General features: G+C 44.0%; 3 protein-coding genes across 4 annotated transcripts; 2 read left to right on the top strand and 1 right to left on the bottom strand.

The window, feature by feature from the left end:
* Window positions 1–435: 435 nt before the first annotated feature.
* LOC121626487 (GTPase IMAP family member 9-like) lies at window positions 436–1785 on the bottom strand. The gene is made up of 2 exons (XM_041965034.1): window positions 1643–1785; window positions 436–1531 (listed from the first exon to the last, which is right to left on the bottom strand). Exons 1-2 carry the CDS (start codon window positions 1662–1664, stop codon window positions 699–701), a joined length of 855 nt encoding a protein of 284 aa, XP_041820968.1. The 5' UTR covers window positions 1665–1785; the 3' UTR covers window positions 436–698.
* Window positions 1786–2652: 867 nt separating this feature from the next.
* Window positions 2653–4600, top strand: LOC121626495 (claudin-9-like). Its single transcript, XM_041965047.1, has 2 exons — window positions 2653–2774; window positions 3037–4600. Exon 2 carries the CDS (start codon window positions 3186–3188, stop codon window positions 3852–3854), a length of 669 nt encoding a protein of 222 aa, XP_041820981.1. The 5' UTR covers window positions 2653–2774; window positions 3037–3185; the 3' UTR covers window positions 3855–4600.
* A 2488-nt stretch (window positions 4601–7088) lies between these two features.
* slc25a10b (solute carrier family 25 member 10b) lies at window positions 7089–20529 on the top strand. 2 transcript variants are annotated; one of them, XM_041933748.1, is made up of 12 exons: window positions 7089–7299; window positions 7452–7672; window positions 13468–13587; window positions 14491–14605; window positions 14996–15044; window positions 15177–15218; window positions 15308–15351; window positions 15476–15546; window positions 16891–16983; window positions 17082–17159; window positions 17269–17325; window positions 17924–20529. In XM_041933748.1, exons 2-12 carry the CDS (start codon window positions 7583–7585, stop codon window positions 18023–18025), a joined length of 861 nt encoding a protein of 286 aa, XP_041789682.1. In that variant the 5' UTR covers window positions 7089–7299; window positions 7452–7582; the 3' UTR covers window positions 18026–20529. The 2 variants fall into 2 exon arrangements, with proteins under 2 accessions (XP_041789682.1, XP_041789681.1); XM_041933747.1 differs by having other exon boundaries at window positions 7089–7672.
* Window positions 20530–20772: the final 243 nt, after the last annotated feature.

Below are 20772 nucleotides of genomic sequence, written 5' to 3'. Positions count from 1 at the left end.
TATATCTGTAATTAATGTAGCGAAAAATTTTTGATTCGATCTTTCAATAAACAAGCCTTTTTTCCTTTGTAAAGATACCAAAACAGTACGCTATTGTTTTTCCGGAGGCAGCTGAACGAGCGTGAAAACAACATCTGGCCTCATCTACATGTTATAAGTCAATGCAATGAGCCATGTCAGAACTCAAAATTATGGGTTCTGTTTATGGCCGACAGGTGAATGTAGGTCCAATATTCACCCTTCTTTCAGCTTTGTTTTAGTCTCCACTAAGTCCTGAGGAAAACATTTGTGTGTCCAGCTTCCTCTGAACTCAACCTGGCTTGGTTTATCTCAAACACTCAGCAGTATGAAGATCAGGAAGCTTTTGTGTGCATTCTCACTTTTAACCCTGAGAGTTTCATGGAAGTTTTTGGTAAATCAAACAAAAACTTTTTGAGATTGTCGTCACATTGCTTTATTCTACTGTTGCAAACAAAAAAATTACCAGTGTTCTCCACACAAAATGATATTCAGGATAACAGTGTACAGCATCAGCATTTACAGATTTGTCAAAATATGTTCATTTATTGTTCAAAGCTTATGAATTAATGTTGAGAAATGAAGATGTGCAATAAAATCTTGACAATAAAAATCAAATATGGATTTTCAATCATGTAGTGTATGAAAAAGCAAACTTCAGAAGTTTGGCTTGGCATGACTTAGCTCTCTTTTTCTTTAGGTTCTTTAGGTTTAGGTTTCATCCACCACCCGATGGCTTTAGAAATCCCTGCACCAGCGAACATGAATAGTGAGCCCACGGACAGAGCTGGTGGACCACGAGCTACAGCTGTGACTGTTGCTGCTACAAGCAACTGATTACTTGCATTGTTCAAATGGTCTCCACATTTGCTCCACCATTCATCTGAATTCATTTTCCTCTGGGCCTCTTGGTATATGCTGCTGGTATAATGGCCACCATTGGACTGCACTATCTTATCTATCTTTTCAAACAGATCAGCCACCTGGGTGCGATTTTCCATGCGTTTATTGTCAAACACGACGTACCCAGCTGTGCGGCACCTGATGAGCTCCGTGACTTCAGAGTTTTGTACTAAATAACTCTCAATTGACTTCTCGAGCTCATCTCCCCTCGTGAAAAGCACAAGCGTGTACTTAGAGGCTTCCTCACCAAAGTTGTCCTTGATCCACTTGATGGCGTTCTTCTCCTCCTCTGTGAACCGTGCATCCAGTCTGATCACCAGCAGGAATACGTGGGGTCCTGGCACAGACAGCATGATGCATCTCTCGATTTCTCTTTTCAACTCGTCCTCCGCAGTCGACGTGTCAAAGATCCCGGGGGTGTCGACGACACTCACAGTTCTTTCATCAAAGTGGCAGAACCCTTTTTTACATGTCTTTGTCACAGAAGACAGAGACATGCCTGTGGGAAAAGGTTGGTGTCCCAGGATGGTGTTCCCTGTTGCACTCTTCCCTGATCCGGTCTTCCCCAGCAGGACAATCCTCAGGTCTCTGATGACCGGAGAGCTGGAGTCTGTGGACAAAATGGCAGTGAAACAGTTTGTGTGAATTGTTGGATTGTGGGTCAGCTCAGGAGTGTAAAAAGCCTGCATATGTGCCGACACACACAAGTGACGACGCTCACCTTCATTTAAGCTTAAACCCATCTTGCTGTAGAGAAAATAAACCAAGGAAACACAGATCAAATCTGAATCTGAACTGCAAAATCTGTCTGAACGTCTGTACTTGTGTGTGCAAACAGTTCCTCCCTCCCTCCTTGCCTCTGTCTCTGTCCACCACAGCGATTTCCCGGAAAGTGAAACTCTCTCTCTCACAGTGGTTTCCAAGAAACGAAACTAAGGCTTTTGGAATGTTTTCCATGTCAACACACAGGCTTCAAAACACTATATAAAAAAAGTTGAGCCTTCCCACATGCTGAATCTTATCTCAGCTTTGGCACACACTCTTAAAAGAGAGTTTGAGATTTGCATCACCTTTTTGTAGACAGAAATCAACAATAGTCAACAGTATGAGTTAACTAACTTTACAACTGATATGTCCCATTCAGTGATAAACAAGGTTTAAGGCTGATTGAATGACACAATGTAGGGCTGCACAGTGACATGCAGCTGTTTCCCCTTCACGCTGCACACAGAGAATACTAAAAATGAGGCATCCTGGCAGGCAGCTAATGACTAGCAAGCCTCTTTCTGCAGTGAGCAAAGTGCCATCAATGAGCACCCAAGTGTCTAAAACAAGGAGCATGTTGAAGCCAGTGTGGAAATGATGGAAGTCTCTCTAATGCCATCTAGTGGCTATACGGGGTAACTTTTCGTTTATCCACCTGCATGCTGTCAAAATGTCAAAATGTAATGACTTAAGTGGAGTGAGTACGTTTGTCCCACCATAGAATGTTTTAACCCAAGAGGCCATTTTCACTTCTTTTGGCGGTTCTGCATGAAAGTATGACTCCGATCAGCTTTCACCTGCTCCACCTTGGCTCCGTCCATTGAGTTCAATCTGACCAAACATGGCAGCAATCAACAGTGTCTCTAACAAAGTGTCCTTGTGCTGTCATTTTTTTTTTTTGCATAACCAGCTGTGTGTGTGTATTTAGTATGCAGTATTACACACTGCTGCCCTCCCACACCCCTGTGTATGAGATCCAGAGGGACAAGCTGACCAGTCATAACGGAAGAAAGACACTCACATCACACAGCTACACCACCAAGAAGGATCATCAACACGCCGTCTGTGGACATCTGACTGCTTGAAAAGTAAGTTTTCTAGAGCTTATGAGGTTTTGCCTGAACTGTGGAATGGAGTGGTGGTGTGCTTGAACTAATGTTAACAGGTCCAGATGGAGCAAGGTTAGTGCTCTTGTTTTTACTTACTTTACTGTAATATTGCATCATGTGCTGTACTGTTCTTTAATCATTTTAACTCATGCCGTTCGCACAGATGTAGAATTACTGAGCGAGTTTGTTTAACATGTGCTTCTATAAAGTCAATTTGCTGGAAACTGTGTCATCTTAACAGTACATGCACAGGTGGGGAAGACGGGCACTCACCTCATCAACTCACAATCACTCGACGTACTGAATGACTGTTGGGAGATCTGACTTTTATTCAGCGAGAACTCAACACTCAGCAACAAGAAAAGTCGCTCTAAAGTTCCTCCAGCGACCATGGCGTCAACAGGTCTTCAGCTGCTGGGCCTGGTGTTGGCTGTGCTGGGCTGGGTGTGTGGGGCGTTGGTGTGCGCCGCTCCTCTGTGGCGCGTGTCCGCCTTCGTGGGTGGAGAGCTGGTGATTGCTCAGGTGCTGTGGGAGGGACTCTGGATGAACTGCTTGTCTCAGACCACAGGCCAGATCCAGTGCAAGACCTACGACTCCACCCTGGCCCTCCCCATGTCGGCCCAAGCCGCCAGGGGCCTCACCGTTCTCTCCCTGCTCCTCTGCCTTCTGGCCCTCATCCTCGGGGTGGCAGGGGCCAAGTGCACTCACTGCATGGGTGACGGTAACCAGGCCTCCAAGGCCCGGCTGGGTAGGATAGCCGGGGTGTTCTACCTTGTGGCTGGCCTGGCCTACATGATACCCATCTGCTGGACTGCCCATGCAATCATCCGGGACTTCTACGATCCGAACGTTGCAGCACCTTTAAAGAGAGAGCTGGGCCCGGCGCTGTACCTGGGCTGGGGGGCCTGCGTGCTGCTCCTGGTGGGGGGCGCTCTGCTGCATGTCGGTTCTTCTCCACCAGGTGGAAGAACGCTGCCCGTTTCCGCAGGAGCAGCGAAGGACAACATACATGCAGGCGCAGCAGGAGAGGTGAAGCAACAGGAAAAATCTTTTGTATGAGATCATTTTATTGGACATTTGAGGTACAAACAAACATGGCGGCCACAACGTCGTCAGATGAGCGTGTGGAACCTGCAAAGTCACAATCTGTTGGAGGATATTCAGCCTGTACTGCATTTTATATCTTCTGATGCAGAGTTAGTATACGTTTCTTTAAGTTATAATGTGGATTTCATTACATGTTGGTAAATGATGGTTTTACATTTATTAATACATTTACATGACAAACCTCTAATAGAATTTCCATGACTGAATGGCTTTCTGTCAGAGTGGGAGCTGACATGAACAGTGGGAGGATTTTAGATGTTTAGAGGTTGACTAATGTGTGTGACTACATTTCTCAAATTCCACTCTGCCTCTGCTAATGAGTGTGTGTGTGTGTGTGTGTGTGTGTGTGTGTGTGTGTGGGTGGATTGTGTACAGAAGACCAGTGTAGATTGTATATCTGCGTGTGCTGGTGTGTTCACTGAAAAAATGTGTGGGCAGTCAGAGCCGATGTTTGTTTATTTACTTTTTATGGATATTTGGGGATTTTCCAAACAAATTTATTCTTCGTATTTTAGCTTTCCTTTTTCATTTATTTGTTTTATGACCTTTTATTTTTAATGTGGTTCTGCAATATATATTTGTACTACTGTATACGTTTTGATTGATGTCAGTTGTAAACACCCCTCTTATCCAATATTCAGAGCTTGTTTCTTTGGCCTACTTATGAGAAATAAGTATCATTGTTTATGTTGCATTATCTCCAGTTGTAATAGTTTTGTTAATTTTGTTTAACAAAGCATAATTTATTTCTGATCCAAATAAAATGATTTAATATTTTCACCTTGTGTTCTCTGCCTTTGTGTCAGTAGTTTACTAGTTCTCAGCATTATATGAAAGTATTCTTTGGGCTCTAACTTTATTAGGATAAATAAAGTGGGCTGGCTAAGTCCAGTTAGCCTTATAATGTTTTACCTAGCTTTTGGCAGGTGACTTAATAACATTACACAGTTTACAATTTTCAGTCCATGAGTGTGACTTTTGCACCTTTACATTTTGTATTGACTGTCTTTTTTATAATTTAAAACTACTTGTGCACAATAAATGTGCGTGTTTGCATTCCACTACAACTGTTTTTTTTTTTTTTTTTTGCTATACATTAGATCCCTGATCATTAATCCCCCTGTGATGGAACGGACTGTGTGTTTATGTGCAGAATATCGTCGCTGGGATGAGTAAAAACAATGAAATAAATATATGAGAGTGGGTGCAAGGCTAATGGAAATCAGCAACGCCTGCACACTCACTCCAAACCACATATTACTTAAACGGACAACAATTCAGTCCCAGATCCCAAACCATTACTTAACAACAATGAGTGGTGATGGCAGACCTAATACACTTGGGGGCAGTAAACACTAAGTGAGGGATGTGCTCCCTAACATTGACTGTCACCTATTATGACACCCATTGCAACATGGTTTGTCTCTGTACTGCACAGGTAGTGGACAAGATAATGTAAACACTTACAGATAAAGAGCTACGTATTTGCTAAACTCTGAGGTTTTTCTTTTCATCTACACTTTGGGCATGGATGGTTTGGCCTATGAGTTGCCTCATCTGAAAATTTAACAATATGACCCACCAATGCTGCATATTTGTAATTGTGATTAAGGTAAGGTTTTAATGGACTCTATGCAAACAGTCATCTAACAGTGTCTCCCAGAAGTCTTGCCTGCTGGTTTCCCTGCCAACAGATTAAGACTTGTTTTAAGGTCATAAAGGACTACATGTGAAGACCTGTGGCTCTCTGGACTGTACCACTGCAAGCATATTTTCATTGTATGATCATTCTTCCTCCCTATTTCTAGTAAATGTTATGATCGGTGTTATTCCACTGCTGGGCACAGGGGGCAGCAATTCGCCCAGTCACACAAATCAAAAGATTTATTCTTCAATATGTACTTTCAGAAACCATGCTTCATTTTCAAATATGATGGCTGTCTGTCTTGGATAACTTTGTAGCATCTGAGATTGCTTCCCACACAGTGAGACAGTCAGATGCTAAGCTAACATCTAGCCAAAAATGTAAAGAATGACTCACACAATGACTCACGTATTAACAAGCTAACAAAAGTGAGGCACTCCAGTTGTTATGCAATTTATGACAAGACTTGGCACATGACATCACACACTGATGAGACTTAGGCAGGCTGAATGTGCCCACCCAATGACAGCTGAAGTCCATATAGTGGCACAGTTTGCATCAAAAAATCTGCATACCTATGTTCAGATTTCTACAGAGGGTTACGGTGTCAGTAACAGGACTTTGTAAATCCTTATTAACATAACCTTATAACAATAAATATAATCAGAGATTTGTGTGTCAAACAAAAAGTTAGCACCCTAACAGGCATGGCATGTAGCAATAAGGAAAGTATTTTCATCCAACCATAAATAGTGCAGATTGCTGTTTATTGATTACATTTATTGCATTTTAAGTCTTGCAGTGTAACACAGCATACATTTGTGTATATGATTAATTTTTGAGTTGTACAGTAGGACATCAACTGCAGCACAGGTGCTTTCAGACACAACGCCACAGTGGTGCCACTGTGCTCTGACACATTATTTCCAGTGGCTCGCACCATGGCATGGAGCACAGCGGCGTTCGTATCCCAGCGGTCCGCTCGGCGAGCTGGCTCCCACGATTCAACCAAGTTGAACAAACCAGTAATGGGGAAAATAGGAAAAATGACATCAGCACTCAGATACGATACTAAAACCAGTTTTAAAAATGTGAAAATTTCTCAAATAATCGCTAACCTCTGTTATAGGCTACTGATCCGTAACAGTAATGATTTTCATGAACTTTCTTCAAATAATCTGGAATAAGTAGGGCTATTTTTGTCCCATGTGTGTTAAATCTGTCCTTTAATCTACTGTTCAAATGACACAGTTAGTCAAATACAAAAGTCCTGGTGTCCCATGTTTGCTTTAGACCCTGTAGAGGTGATTACGAGAGTATTCTTCTAACTCTACTCGCTGTAACAACCTGAGTGTGTGTGAGCCTTGTAAACACTGTTGCATGCACACACACGTTACGAACAATTGTACCAAAGGCATTTTCTTCCACGGTGAACCGGCTGAAGTCTCTGCCTGGCGGAGAAAGTCGACTATTGTCCTCTTAAAGGGACAGGCTGCCTGAGCGGCCTGCACAGCTGCAGGACGGGTGCGTACCCCTTTAAGACGCCACATGACAGTTCGCCGCGGTGAACCGGGGCTGTGTGAGTGGGAGCCGCCGGGGTCTTTAGCATTCCCGTACCCCGCTGTCGACCTTTGGATCTCGGTGTCCGGGGCGGGTAGGCAGCTCCGCCGCGCACGGTGGCAATTGGCTGCGCTCTTCTCGTCCGTCTTCAGCTGCTTCCTGTTGCACATCGTGGACCATCCAGAGCAGACAGTGCGCGCACACACACACACACACCTTTACATGCATACACGCAGGCTATGTGGCGCGAGCGGCGTGCATGGAGCCCAAAGTCCTCCACCGGTTCGTGGCGCAGTCTCTTATCGAAATGTTTGAAGATTAACGAGGTTACTCGTGTCCTGTAGAGCACTCGCTGCTGCCAGCTGCACCCTGCAGGCCGGGAAGCCGACAGAGCGGGCGGACAGCGTGTCAAGGCGGACTGCGAGTTAGGAAGTCACCGCTGTAGCTGCATCGGACCGCTGCAGAGCACGGAGCCATGACCGAGAAACGGATGTCGCGGTGGTATTTCGGAGGGCTGGCGTCCTGCGGAGCCGCCTGCTGCACGCATCCTCTGGATCTCATCAAGGTGAGGGGGGCTGAAGTCTGCGCGTAACCCTCCGCTGGCGCGTAGAGGAGCGCAGGCCCGAACACCAGGCCACAGCTGTTTCCAGCAGGAGCCACACAAGGCAGGCAGCCTTTAACCTCCTGGCCACTCATCGTACAACTGCATGTCAGTTGGATATCTCTGTGCGCCCGCTGCAGCTGCGGCGAGCCTGTCGTGGCCGTGCCAAACTCTGAGGTGTCGCATGTCTTCCGTGGCATCGCTGGAATGTGTATTAGGATGTTCAGGGCTGTTCAAATGTAGGGCACAGGACGGGGCTTGGTTAGCCCAGGTGACAGTCATTTGTGAAAGATAATAGTAAGTAATTGTTGGGTTAATTTTACACAGGCCACATTGTGCCAGCAGTACGCTGAATGGCACAACGTGGTCTCAGTTTCACGTGGGATAGTCCTGTTGTTTTGAGATAAATGTAACGTGGTAAGCAGAGGGAGTATGTGTTGTCCTCTTCATATCAGCCTATTAGTGCCTGATAGCAGAAGTGTGTGTGTGTGTGTGTGTGTGTGTGTGTGTGTGTGTGTGTGTGTGTGTGTGTGTGTCTCACTGGGGTCATGCATGTTCATTCTTGTTGATCTCTGCCTCACTGCGCTGCACACAGCAGCAGATCAGTGAATCTCTGCCCAAATCCTTCCTAGCTTTTCTCCTCTCTCTCTTTTTGGTTGCATTGGGAACAGCGGCACATGACCCTCATAACACTAGCTGGTGCTCAGGAAGTCATGCAACCTTTAATTATGCAGACAACGCCAGTAATCACCACATTGCAGGAAAACTCAGGGGTTCATTTCTGCCATAATTGCTTGTTAGCTGGTGATGCCATATGAAATTATAGCATTGTATGACTGAAGTTGCTTCAGTGTGCATGAAGTTCTTAAAGTTTTTTCTTTATTCATGTGCTATCCACATCGTTTGTCTACCCATGCAGCAGTTTTCTCTTTGAAGAACCACTAAGCAAACTGTGAGGTGTTTTTCATCTAAGACTGCAGAGTGTGGGAGTCTTTAATAATCTACAAAACCAGATGCTTTCTCTGCTGGACTCCCCGTCCCAGACACAATAGGTGTACTCGGAGATATCAGCTATCAACAATCAAGAACAACCTGTCTGAGCAGGAAGAACACTTAATTGAGAACTTTTCTTGAATATTTATGTTGTGGTGCTGCCTGAGGATATTCTCATAATTTGACTAATACATAATAAAAACTAAAACATCCCCAGTGTCAGCAGATTAACCGACAGTGGAGTGAACCTGTTCTCACATTCACTGGAAACTGAACTCCACCAGTCGTCGGTGCTGGTGAATGGTTTCTGGATAATCCTTCAAGAATTGTTTGAAGTGGTTAAATGATTTTCATCTGAGGAGATCTATGAAAGACTTAAGCTTTCTTACAGAGAGGGAGAGACAGTGAGCTGGGTCTACGTCAGTCCGGTGCGGCTCAGGGTGACGAAAGACAAGTTCTGGCCTCATAGTGGGATGTGGTCCATGAGTGTGTGTGTGTGTGTGTGTGTGGGTTCTTTTGCATGTGCGTTTGGTTTTGGGATGTGATTGGTTGTATGTCGGGTCATCTAAAAATCCAGGATTTAATCAAGTGATTTTCCAAAGTCTGAAGTGACCCCCCCCCCCTCCAACTTAAGCCCTGTTTATTGGCACCATTAACAGTATGCTGAATTAGCTGTTAACATGACCGGTTTGCAACGTACCTGTGGTTGTATACACAGCTGTAACTGGATCACTTGGATACTGAAGAAAACTTTAAAACATGATGATTCTCAGTGAAGTTTTATAGTCTTGCTAAACAGATTTATGGATGTTTATTCATGATGGCCATCAGAGGTAATGATATTCAAGGAAAGCATACCACTGAATCTAAAAATATCTGTGTCATGTCTGTTCACAGTTATGACTCAAGGATTTTTGACGCAAACTGTGGCACTTGAGTGCAGAGGGTTTTAAGGTAACTTCATTGCCTCCACAAGCTGTTTTTTCCGCTCCAACTGCTGACCGTGTTGCAAAACCTGCAGGCCAAACTACAATTGCTAACTTCCCCTTGTTTTCACAACACTGGCTGGCACTTGTCTCTATCCCTCTGCACCGACCCTTCGGCTCTCCCCCAGGTTTGAAAACCTCTGCTTTAAACCGCACTCTCTGATGTTTGCTGCTCAGTGGAGTTATGAAGGTTTAGGTGCAATAAAAGTGGTTATGTTTAGACCAGACTATATGTTTTTGTTTTTCCCATCACCTGTCATAAATATATTTTGCCGCAAGTCCCTAATTTCACATCCATATTCAGGCAGTTATACATTAATTTCCTTTCTCTTGCACATTAAGCTATTTTTTTATATTGACCATTAGTGCACAAGAGATCGGCAAACAGTTCTTAGAAAGTGAATTTAAATTAGAGAAATACATGATTAAACAGTCGTCAGTAGCGGTATTCCCACATTGCTCGGATGTGACCATGAGGTGTGGGTATGGTGCCATAAGTAGTTGATCCATAACTCATTTTCTGTTGTGTTGTACTCTGTATTCCAGCAGATTGGAGTTGAAATTAATTAATAACTATCAGGTTAAAGGTTTAATTTCTGCTTTGAGAGCGACTGAGGGTAACTTGTAGCTCCTTTTTGAATAATGCAGCAAGACAGTGACAAGGCTACAAGTTACTCCTCTGATCCAATATGGATGCAAGTGTGTGTATGGAGTCAGTTCTTGCACCTCAAAGTCATTGTTATTCCAAAAATGTGTTGTGCTGGAGTACAGAGCCCACGGGATAAAAGAATGTGTCACTGTCTAAATACTTGCAAACTGCTCCGGACAGTCATGTGGTCTTGCACCAATCAGACTGCTGCAGTTGCAGTCAGGTGGAGAGTGTTGGATGTAGCTGACACCATATTTGGTCCTCTGTCAGGACGGGTGCTTTCATGAAGTGGTGCTCTAGCTGGCGAAGGGGAGCTCTTTTACAAAATAATATGGAATAGTAAAATCAAGAAGTCACAGAGAACTCGAGGAGATGTGAAAGGCTGCTATAAAAAGTCATTGAGAAATCCTCATTGATCGACACTGGAGCAGAATTATTATGCCTGTGAGTGTGGGAGCCCTGTGTATAGTTAATGACTGGAGCTGTACACAGTGTTGACACTCAGGTGTTGTGCTAACACTGTGATGGTTATGGATAATTCCATGAATTTAAGGTGTTAAGTGTTAATTCGTAGAAATGAGAGTGTGTGATGGAAGCTGGAGGTAGCACTGACCTGACAATCATTCATATTTGTTTTGTAACGTCAAGTGAATTTCAGCTGCTGTTGCAGCCCTTTCTGTGTCGCAAGCTTGGTTTACATCACAACTTCACCCGTCACTGCTTGAGAAACAATGATATAATAATTAAACTGATGTTTAAAGCAACGATCTGTGCTCCACTGTTATGTAATATATTAGACCAAAACAATTCTGTAATTAATTTAGTTGATTTGTAATGACAGCTTGCACACATGAGGACTCTGAGTCAGTTCTGTTGATGGCGACTTTGCAGCAGCGGCGAATGTCTTCATAATGCTCTACACTCACCACATTCCTGTCAACAGCAGCATCTAGATTTAGAAGGTCTGCCGTGTAATTTAGAGGAGAGAAAATGTGAATGTGGATTTCGGCAGGGAAGCAGGGCTTGACCAAACACACACCTCATGGCAAAGATTGCCTCGTCATGTTGCATTGATTTCCTCCTTTGTGTTAGCCAGACATCCATTACGCCGTCAGAAAAGTTGCTCCATTGTCGCCCGATTCTGATACGGCAGATTTGCTGTACAACATTTGTCTGACCTCACCTGAAGAAAAATCTTTAGACACTTATCAAGTCCGCTGGGCGTATACGAAAGCAGATAAGTTATGAAGTTGTGTTTTAGTACAGGAATCACTGAGGCCAGCCACCAGAAACGCTCGTTCTCCAGCCTGATTCTTCTGCTGTAGCTGTCCTGTGCTGTCGAGGCTTCGTCACATGGAGGTGGACAGTTTGTCTTCCTCTGATTGGATGGTCAGGGGCAACGTGCTGATTGGCTTGTCAGCGGAGACATAAGAACTGGACCACCATAGAAGTCTGTCAGACCTTTAGTCATGCTGACACGCTGTCTCTGTGGATGCCATTGTCTTCTGGTTGGTCCACTACTTTAGACAAGACTGAAATATCACAACTGTTGGATGTATTGATGTAAAATTTTGTGCACATACACATTTTCTCCAGAGGAGGAATCCCAATGTCTCTGACGATCCCCTGACTTGACCTCTAGCTCCACATGTCTACTTGGATCAGGGGTGGGGAACTGTTTCAGTTTTATAACATCCATCCAGAGCCACTCTGAGGACGATGACTGGAACTGCTTGTCCTCAGCGAGACGTCTCATGTCAGATGATAGTGATAATGATGCTACTCGCAGCTTGTCTTTCAGGTTTAGGTCCCTCAGTATTGAGCAGACCTGAACCTTTGCAAGAGTCAGTTTTTTAAAGGACTGTTCACAGTCGCAGGTTGTCCCAGTGTTTCCTCAGAATAGGAAAATCCGACCGTACATACAGTTTGTAGAACTCCAGCAGAGCGAGGTTGTGGTGTTGTGGCGCTCTTTGTTGCTTTGCTTTGCTCAATGGTTTTGCATTGCAGGCAGGGTGGAAAATTAGCACCAGCCATTTAAAAAAAGTTAGTTTCCCCCGGTTATAAGTTGTCAGGTACTTCGGCTGGTTCCACATAGCAAATATGTCTGCTTCCGTTTGTTTGCTTTTCATGTCCTGAATCCTCTCTTCAAATACCTGATGGGACTGCTCACCAGCATAATCAGATGTCAGAACAGGCTTTTGTTCTAACAGAACAAACACAACACTTTATCTGTACTCATTCTGTCTCGCTGCAGGACAGTTTTCCCTCAGGTAAACAATTAAAGATTATCTTAACTGACCTTAGTAAAGGCAAATGATGAGACAAGAAAAACATTGTGTTTTGAAGGTCATAGTGGCGTTCAAACTCATGCTGATTAGAACAGAGGACAAAGGCCACATTGTAGAGCTGCTGACCTCCTCTGAGAGGGACAGTACACACACACACACACACACACACACACACACACACACACACACACACACACACACACACACACACACACACACACGGGTAAAGACGTGTATTATAACGTCCTGTTACACATTACTCTCTTGCTTCACTGATTGTACACATGAAGGTCCGTTCAGTCCTCGTGGTCAGTGCGACTCAGACTGTGGAAACAGTCATGTGATGTCCTCTGTGACTCTGGAGAGGATTTCTCAATTCTAACAGAATAACCCTGATGATGTCATAGCGATGACAGCAGGGACTAAATGTTTTCAACAGACAGAAAAATACAGGGGTGTGACTAAAGATGGTATTACGTTGTTATTGTGGGAAGTGTAGGAAGTGTCTGTAGTTTAACTCGCACTAAAGACGTGAGGATGCCACTGCTGATTAGATTTAGGCCATCCTTTTTCTAATTTGTCTCTCACAAGCTCCTCAACTCTATGGAAGTTTGATGCTAAATCTCTGGAGTATCTCTTTAAGAGGTGACACATTCAAATGCTTGAATATGTGAGCTGGTGTCCAAGTTACCCTGCAAGAGGGAACCAAAAGAAGCGGTTACATGTCAGCTCCAACAGGATCATGCACTGTCTGTGTCTGCCTGTAGATTAGTTGTGTCTGTGTCCTGTCCAGCTTGGGACTGACAGCGACGCCAACGCTAACACACACGACCGTCTTTCCAGGTGCACCTGCAGACACAGCAGGAGGTGAAGAAGAGGATGGTGGGGATGGCCATTCAAGTGGTGAAGAGCGATGGGGTTCTGGCTCTCTACAATGGCCTCTCTGCCTCTCTTTGCAGACAGGTATGTGCATCGGTGTGCATGCCTGAGTCTGTTCTGGAGCTCATGTGTGTTGTTGTGTGCATTAGTTTGTCGTGTGTGTTTTCTATTTAGCCAGGCAAACCACTGAGGGAGGAAACCTCTCGCAACGAGGCCGAAGAACTGCAGAAAAAAAAACAATGCAGAATCACATGACATATAAAACTGCATCAGAAAATAATACTGATATAGAGCTAAAGAGTGGCTGTCTATGAATAGATCAGTAGGTTAGTTTTATTAAGCAGAGGAGGATGGCAGTCTGTGCAGCAGACTGGAGAAAAGAAAAGTTTGAAACACAGCCACCGGATGATGATGAAGAGTAGAATGTGTTTTATCCTGTAAACACTGCATCCTGTTTACTTTCTGACCTGAGACTTTAAATGATCAGAACCTTTTTTTAGATGAGTGGTTGTGTTGCAAGAGGCTCCTCCCAGTGTTTGAAAAAAAACAAAGTGTTAAATAGTGAGGAGAGTTTAGGATACAGCCCTGTGCTCCACTCATTCTGTTTCTCTCTCCTCTCCTCTCCTCTCCCTCTTCCTCTCCTCTCGTCTCCTCTCCCTCTCCCTCTCCCTCTCCCTCTCCCTCTCCCTCTCCCTCTCCCTCTCCCTCTCCCTCTTCCTCTCCTCTCCCTCTCCTTTCCCTCTCCCTCTTCCTCTCCTCTCGTCTCCTCTCCTCTCGTCTCCTCTCTCCCTCGCCTTTCCCTCTCCTCTCCTTTTCTCTCCTCTCCCTCTTCTCTCCTCTCCCTCTCCTCTCCTCTCCCTCTCCTCTCCTCTCCTTTTCTCTCCTCTCCCTCTCCTCTCCCTCTCCTCTCCTCTCTCCCTCTCCCTCTCCTCTCCTTTTCTCTCCTCTCCCTCTCCTCTCCTCTCCTCTCCTCTCCTCTCCTCTCAGATGTCCTATTCCCTCACCAGATTTGCCATCTATGAGACAGTGAGGGACATGATGGGCAGCGCAAACCAGGGCCCGATGCCCTTTTACCAGAAGGTCCTACTGGGAGCCTTTGGAGGTAGTAGAGTGCACACACACACCCACACACACAGTTATGTTTCCATCATTTTTAGGGACGTTACATAGACTTACATTCATTTCCTGGAGACTTACCCTCACCACAACTTGCCTAACCTTAACCTTAACTCAAGTCTCCACCCTAACATTTAATAATTTACAGTATGGGGACTTGTGTTTTGTCCACATAAGGAAGGCGAGTCCCCACAATGTGACTGTGTAAACACATATGTGTGCTCACAACATGAGTAATACACGTCCACACACACGCACACACACGCACACACACACACACACACACCTTCTGCTTCTCCCCCTCTCTTTTCTCACACACACACTTGCTGTGTCACCCATACTGGACTGTGTGCCAACAAGATTTCTCTGCCATCAGGTTTTACTGGTGGGTTTGTTGGCACGCCGGCAGACATGGTGAACGTCAGGTAACGTGTCAATACTCAAAACTTATGAACATATTCACAGTTGCAGTTCTTGTAAATAGACTGTTAGCTTTTTTGCCCGTGTGAGCACAGAAAATAGTGGATTCAAAGGATCTGAACTGTTGTTACTTCTAGGATGCAGAATGACATGAAGCTACCACCGGAGCTGAGGAGAAAGTGAGTGTTGTAACTTGCTCAGCTAAAAATTGTCCACTTAGATGTTCTAAATGTCTCATTGTAATTTAACCCTGAATGTTCAATTTCAGCTACAAACATGCTGTCGATGGGCTCTTCAGAGTCTTCAGAGAAGGTAAATACTAAGCAGTGTAATGTCTGTACCTTTATGAAACGCACATGGTGGCATCGTATCTGACCTCTGACCTGTGTCCTGTGTCCTGTGTCCTGTGTCCTGTGTCCTATGTCCTGTCCCACAGAGGGTGTGAGGAGGCTGTTCTCAGGAGCCACCATGGCCTCCAGCAGAGGAGCGATGGTCACTGTGGGACAGGCAAGTCACACTGCTACGTGATAGGCTGATATTTAGCATCAGGGCCTTTTGTTTTTGCCATCACAGGTACAACATTTGTAACTGAAGACATCCTTTTAAATGCCTGCATGTGTTAATGAGACCTGAGGGATTCTCAGATTACTGGAGAGCGACGTCTGTTTCTTTATTTCTACCTGAGCACATTCACAGTTTAGATCAATTTTTCCTCTTAAATACATGAATACATTATTTATTAGTCATGTCCACCTATAAGTCCTGTAATAAGATCTTGGAAATAGATTGAATTAGGTACATTAACTCATCGATGCTAAATCAATTTCCTAGATGAATAGGCTACTTATTCAAGTGGTTCCATTGACACAATGCATAATGCAATATGCATTAATCCACATAACCTCAGCCTCACTTCCCTTGTCTAAAGTCTGTGCTGGCAAGCATATCCACAGGAAACTGACTTCAGCACTGACACAACTGCTCACATCCAGTCCATCTAAAAATGTAGTGAGTATTTATATGGAATGACTCAATAAGGAGCAGAAGAGAATACGTTGTTTTTTTACACCAAGCTGCTCTAAATCTCCTGTAAACAGATTATTGAAGGACATGTGTCTGTTCATCACTTTGAAGAGTCTCCACAGAGCCATTTGTCTCATCTGCGTCATTACATTCATCACTGGACCTTTAGGATGCATGACTGTAGAAGCTGGATCTAGAGAGCGTCAACACCAGAACACAGACGCGTTTTCCACAAAGTTAATACGGTGTTGATTCAGGAATTATATCGCTAATGCTGACAAACTGTTTTAATACTACAGTTCAACTAAAACAAAGCAACTGCTGTCAGATGTCCCCTGATTGGTCCACTTGTTAGAACGTTATAAATATTTTTCTTCATCACATCAACGGCTGCATGCTAAGTATCTTAAAGTCAGTTCATCTTTTTTATCATTCATAAAAACAAGAAATAAAAACAGTCGTTCACCTCTGCCTGCTACAGTGTGTTTTTTTGTTTTACCACTAGGGGGAGACAAATACTGACAATGAAAAATCTGGCGCTTTGCAGGTTGATATTTGTGCTGTTTTTGACCAGTTGTATCGCCTCCTGCGAAATGAATAAATACCAGTTGTACATGACAGATGTCACTCCAGCATGTAGCTGCCAACTGCACTCATTCTATCAAACTTTTTAATAAACTTCAAATTAAGGCCACATTTTGCTGGTGGATCTGGATCAGATCACAGATAGACCAGCTTCACGTAGTAAAGAGAACACAGATTCCTCATTTTGTTGTCTTTGAAATGTCACAGATTTTCTCCGTCTCCCCTTATTTTCCCCACCTTTAGTTGGCGTGTTACGACCAGGCCAAGCAGCTGGTCGTGGGAACAGGCATGATGGGAGATAACATACTCACACACTTTCTTTCCAGCTTCATTGCTGTAAGTATCAGGTTTTATCTGTGTGCCCTGGAAGCCTGATGGAGTGGGTGTAAAGTTTACAGGGCTCTTTTGTGAAGTGATGAACTGTTCCTCTGCAGGGAGGCTGTGCCACATTCTTGTGTCAACCTCTGGACGTAATAAAGACAAGGCTGATGAACTCAAAGGGAGAGTACACAGTGAGTGGATCCCTCTCCATTGTCTGCTCTAATCCTTTCATTCCTCTGTTTGTCCATCTTCTTTATTTCCCAGTGTTCACTCTCACCATGTGTGTCTCTCTCCTCTCAGGGGGTGACGCATTGCTTACGAGAAACTGCCAGGCTGGGTCCGCTGGCGTTTTATAAGGTAAAAACCTTAGTGCCACTTTTAATCAGAGGTTCTTGATTACAGGTACTTAAACTTTATTATCTCTGTTATTTGACTCACTATCAGGCTCAACGCTGGATGCTTTGATTCATACTGACCGCTTTGAGCTGTTCCCTGGCTGCAGCACAGTCAGAGAAAAGTCTGCTCTGGATAAATCCAGTCATATAACAATAAAAAAAACTATTATTAATTGAAGATTATTCTGGTCCAGAGTTCAAAGCCAGTCTGTTGTAGTTGTAAAATTAGCACCGGTGACAGATTGATATGTGTAAATGGTCTTAAAGTACACACATATTTGTCCTCATTGATTAAATGAATGAACAGGAAGTTTTACAGCCCCTTAGGGAAAGTCTTGAATGACGAACATGCTCACAATAAACGTTAAATCATCGGACACTATCCACACACATGCAAAAAGCATCAAGTTTCACAGTGGGGCCACAGTAGTAAGAGCATTTCAAATAGCATGAAGGGGTGGATTTACAGTTTACATTTATCAGGCATAGAAGCTTTAAACTGAAAGATGCAATGGGAGAAAACTACCCATATTAATCTAATGCCACGTGTTTTGTTGCAGGGTCTCGTCCCTGCAGGGATCCGCTTGATCCCTCACACAGTGCTCACCTTCATCTTCCTCGAGCAGCTCAAGAAATACTTCGGCATTCTTATCATCTCCTGAGCACGCACTGTGACCGGCCGCTGGTCAACCGCCCACCAACACTGCCGCTCGCAGCACCCCACCATCGCTCTGCTCTCTGCACCGACTAGACAATAAGGGAAGAAAGGGAGTCATGTGCAGTTTGTCATGGGCTCGCACATGTTATCCTCCTCCTTTTGCTCTACCTCTCTCTCTCGACTAGAAGCGAAATTATTCTGATTATTATGAGCAGCAACTTCTGGAAGGGACAAATACTGGAATTAAAGATGATTTCCTCCGTCAGTCGTAGGCGATCAAAGAAAGGAGATGCTAAATACAAAGGTGCTGCGGTGGGGTTAATAGAATGACCCGCCAGGTTTAGAGAGGAGGTTACAATTAGCTAAGCAGATGTTTAATGTGGTTGTCCAGGTGAATTTCAGGTAGGCCTGCGGTTAGTTATGTGACAGGATGAGACGTTTTGAGATTAAGTGTTAATTTTGAGTTAAGGAGCAATGAATCTGTCCTGTTAACGACAGATTAAATGTTGACTGTAACTAATTCCAGATGAGGTTTTGTGATTCATGTTTTAATCTGAGCAGTATTTAAGACTAATTAAGCAGTGCCGCACAGAGCTCGCACCAACGTAAAAACTGCTGTTGATTACGGCTTATACATTAATGTTTTTCCGGATTAGTCCTCTAGAACACTTGTGTCCTGTTAGGCCAGGACAGAGTTTATGATTTAGCAGAAGTCAAAACGTTAAGGAACACAGTGAAGCCTTGTCATCAGTGCCATTCTTTTCCAAAAGACATTACTTAAACATGACAGAACAAACTGTTAGGTACGGAGGCCGGGAACGCTTTGCTGGCCATCAGTTTATTATTGCCATTATCTTGAGGTAATTATTTTCTGCTAATTGCAGGTTAATTTATTGTGGTGTTGCGAGAAAACAAAAGATTTCTCCAGATAATGAGAGATTTATTTTCTCTGTTTCAGCCAGCAGCTGCTCAAATGAAGTCTTTTATAATGGCAGAGGGTATTAAGTCGTTATTAAAGCCATGCGGCTGGCAGTGAGACTTGTAACCCTGTGCCACTATACATCGCGACTTCTACAGCGTCTCCACAGAGCCCACAGACACCTGTGGACCATGAACACAGGCTTTTATCCAACATTTGTGGCGTAGCTAAAGCTGAAAGCTGCTAAAGATTGATGGTTAATGACAACAAGATATTTCAGCATGTTAACGTCTGACGCCTGGGTCAATAATCAGCACTCCTTGATCTGACATTGTCAGCTTTCGAAGTTGCTTAGTGATCAAGATGCCATCTACGCATGCTGGCGTCGTCCTCCTGATCTCTGATGACTAATAAGAGGAAGTGGCCTTTTGTTTTCTTGTGATAACAGGTTGATTATCTCATTTACTCGAGACAGCAAAGCTTGATTTCTCAAGAAAATAATTAAGTCCTGATCCTCAGATTGAGGCATTAAAAAATAATGGCGAGCGCGGCTGCTCTCAGCTTCTGTAGTCATGCAGTTAAATAGTTATCATTCCCAACAGTGGTGACCAAATGTGATGCACCCTGACTTGAGCTGCTGATTTGTTTGTCTGCACTGAATTAGTGTTTTATAATTGGAAATAACCTCCAGTTGTCTTTAACTTTTATCTGATTCTCCTTTACTTCATTCCGATCCTCTGTCATCATTTCACTGTCAAGGCTTTCGGACAGGACCAAGCTCGTTTGTCTCATGTTTTTACACAAGGAGGGAGTTTGTGGGGAAACTGTGAAGCAGAGCGTTGACAGTTGCAAACCTGATGAAGGTACATTTTAGCAGTGGCTGTTCTAGTTTTACTTTCCCAGTGAAATGCTGTACGACCACTTGATCTCTTTAAGTTCTTACTGTTGTTACTGTCTCATTGAGCTGAACGTGTGGCAGACTTCATGACTCAGGATGCTACTCTGTTTTATAAGGCACTTTACTGACATACTGACTAACCTGCTGCGTAGAAACACATGCTGCACACAAAAACATGTTCCAAATTGGTTTCAGATGTTCAGAATTTACTGTGTCAATGGTTCCACTAGAGGGAAATCTGTATTGTTTTGTGACCCTTTCCAGTCCTTTGATAAGTTTGAAGTTTGAGTGAATACATTATTCTGTTCTGTGCCTGCTCTGTTGACGGAGACCTTGTCAAGTCATGTTGCCTTACAGTGTGTGTCCCCCAGGGGGCAGTATAGTAGCGTGTGAGCCTGAATGAGCCTCTCTTTAGCATCATGTTAAGCCCCGTGCCTTCACCAAAGGGTCCATGTATGAAAAGAGAGCCACAAACTCAGAGCAACCTCAGACAATGACTGTACAACTGCATGTTCCTCTGTTCAAGTGTTCCTCAATAATGTGAGATACTGTAGATCAGCCATACTAAGTAATGTTAACCCTAAGCTTTCCTCATATGTACAGAAATGAAACTGGAGGGACTCTGTTCTGGGTGTGTGAGTTTGCATTTTGTAGATCACTAACTAATGAATTTTGAATTAAAATACTAATGTGAAAATATGGGCGTTTGTTCAGTTTGACTGTCTGCTTCGTTAATGCAGTGTGTCCAGCACCAGCCCGCCCTGTGCGCTGAATACACAATTGCGTATGGCAATGGATACATCACTTCAAGCCAATCACCATCTGTCTGACCCAGGATGCCCCCATGTCAGTGGATAGACCAGGCCAGTGGATGGATTTGATCGGCGCAGGTGCTGCAGCAACTGTGCACTCGATCATTATGCTGCTTAAGTGC

The sequence above is a fragment of the Chelmon rostratus genome, chromosome 3 (genome assembly GCF_017976325.1).
Source record: "Chelmon rostratus isolate fCheRos1 chromosome 3, fCheRos1.pri, whole genome shotgun sequence".
In the NCBI taxonomy this organism is placed as follows: domain Eukaryota; kingdom Metazoa; phylum Chordata; class Actinopteri; order Chaetodontiformes; family Chaetodontidae; genus Chelmon; species Chelmon rostratus.
This window is presented reverse-complemented; position numbering and strand designations above follow the sequence as displayed.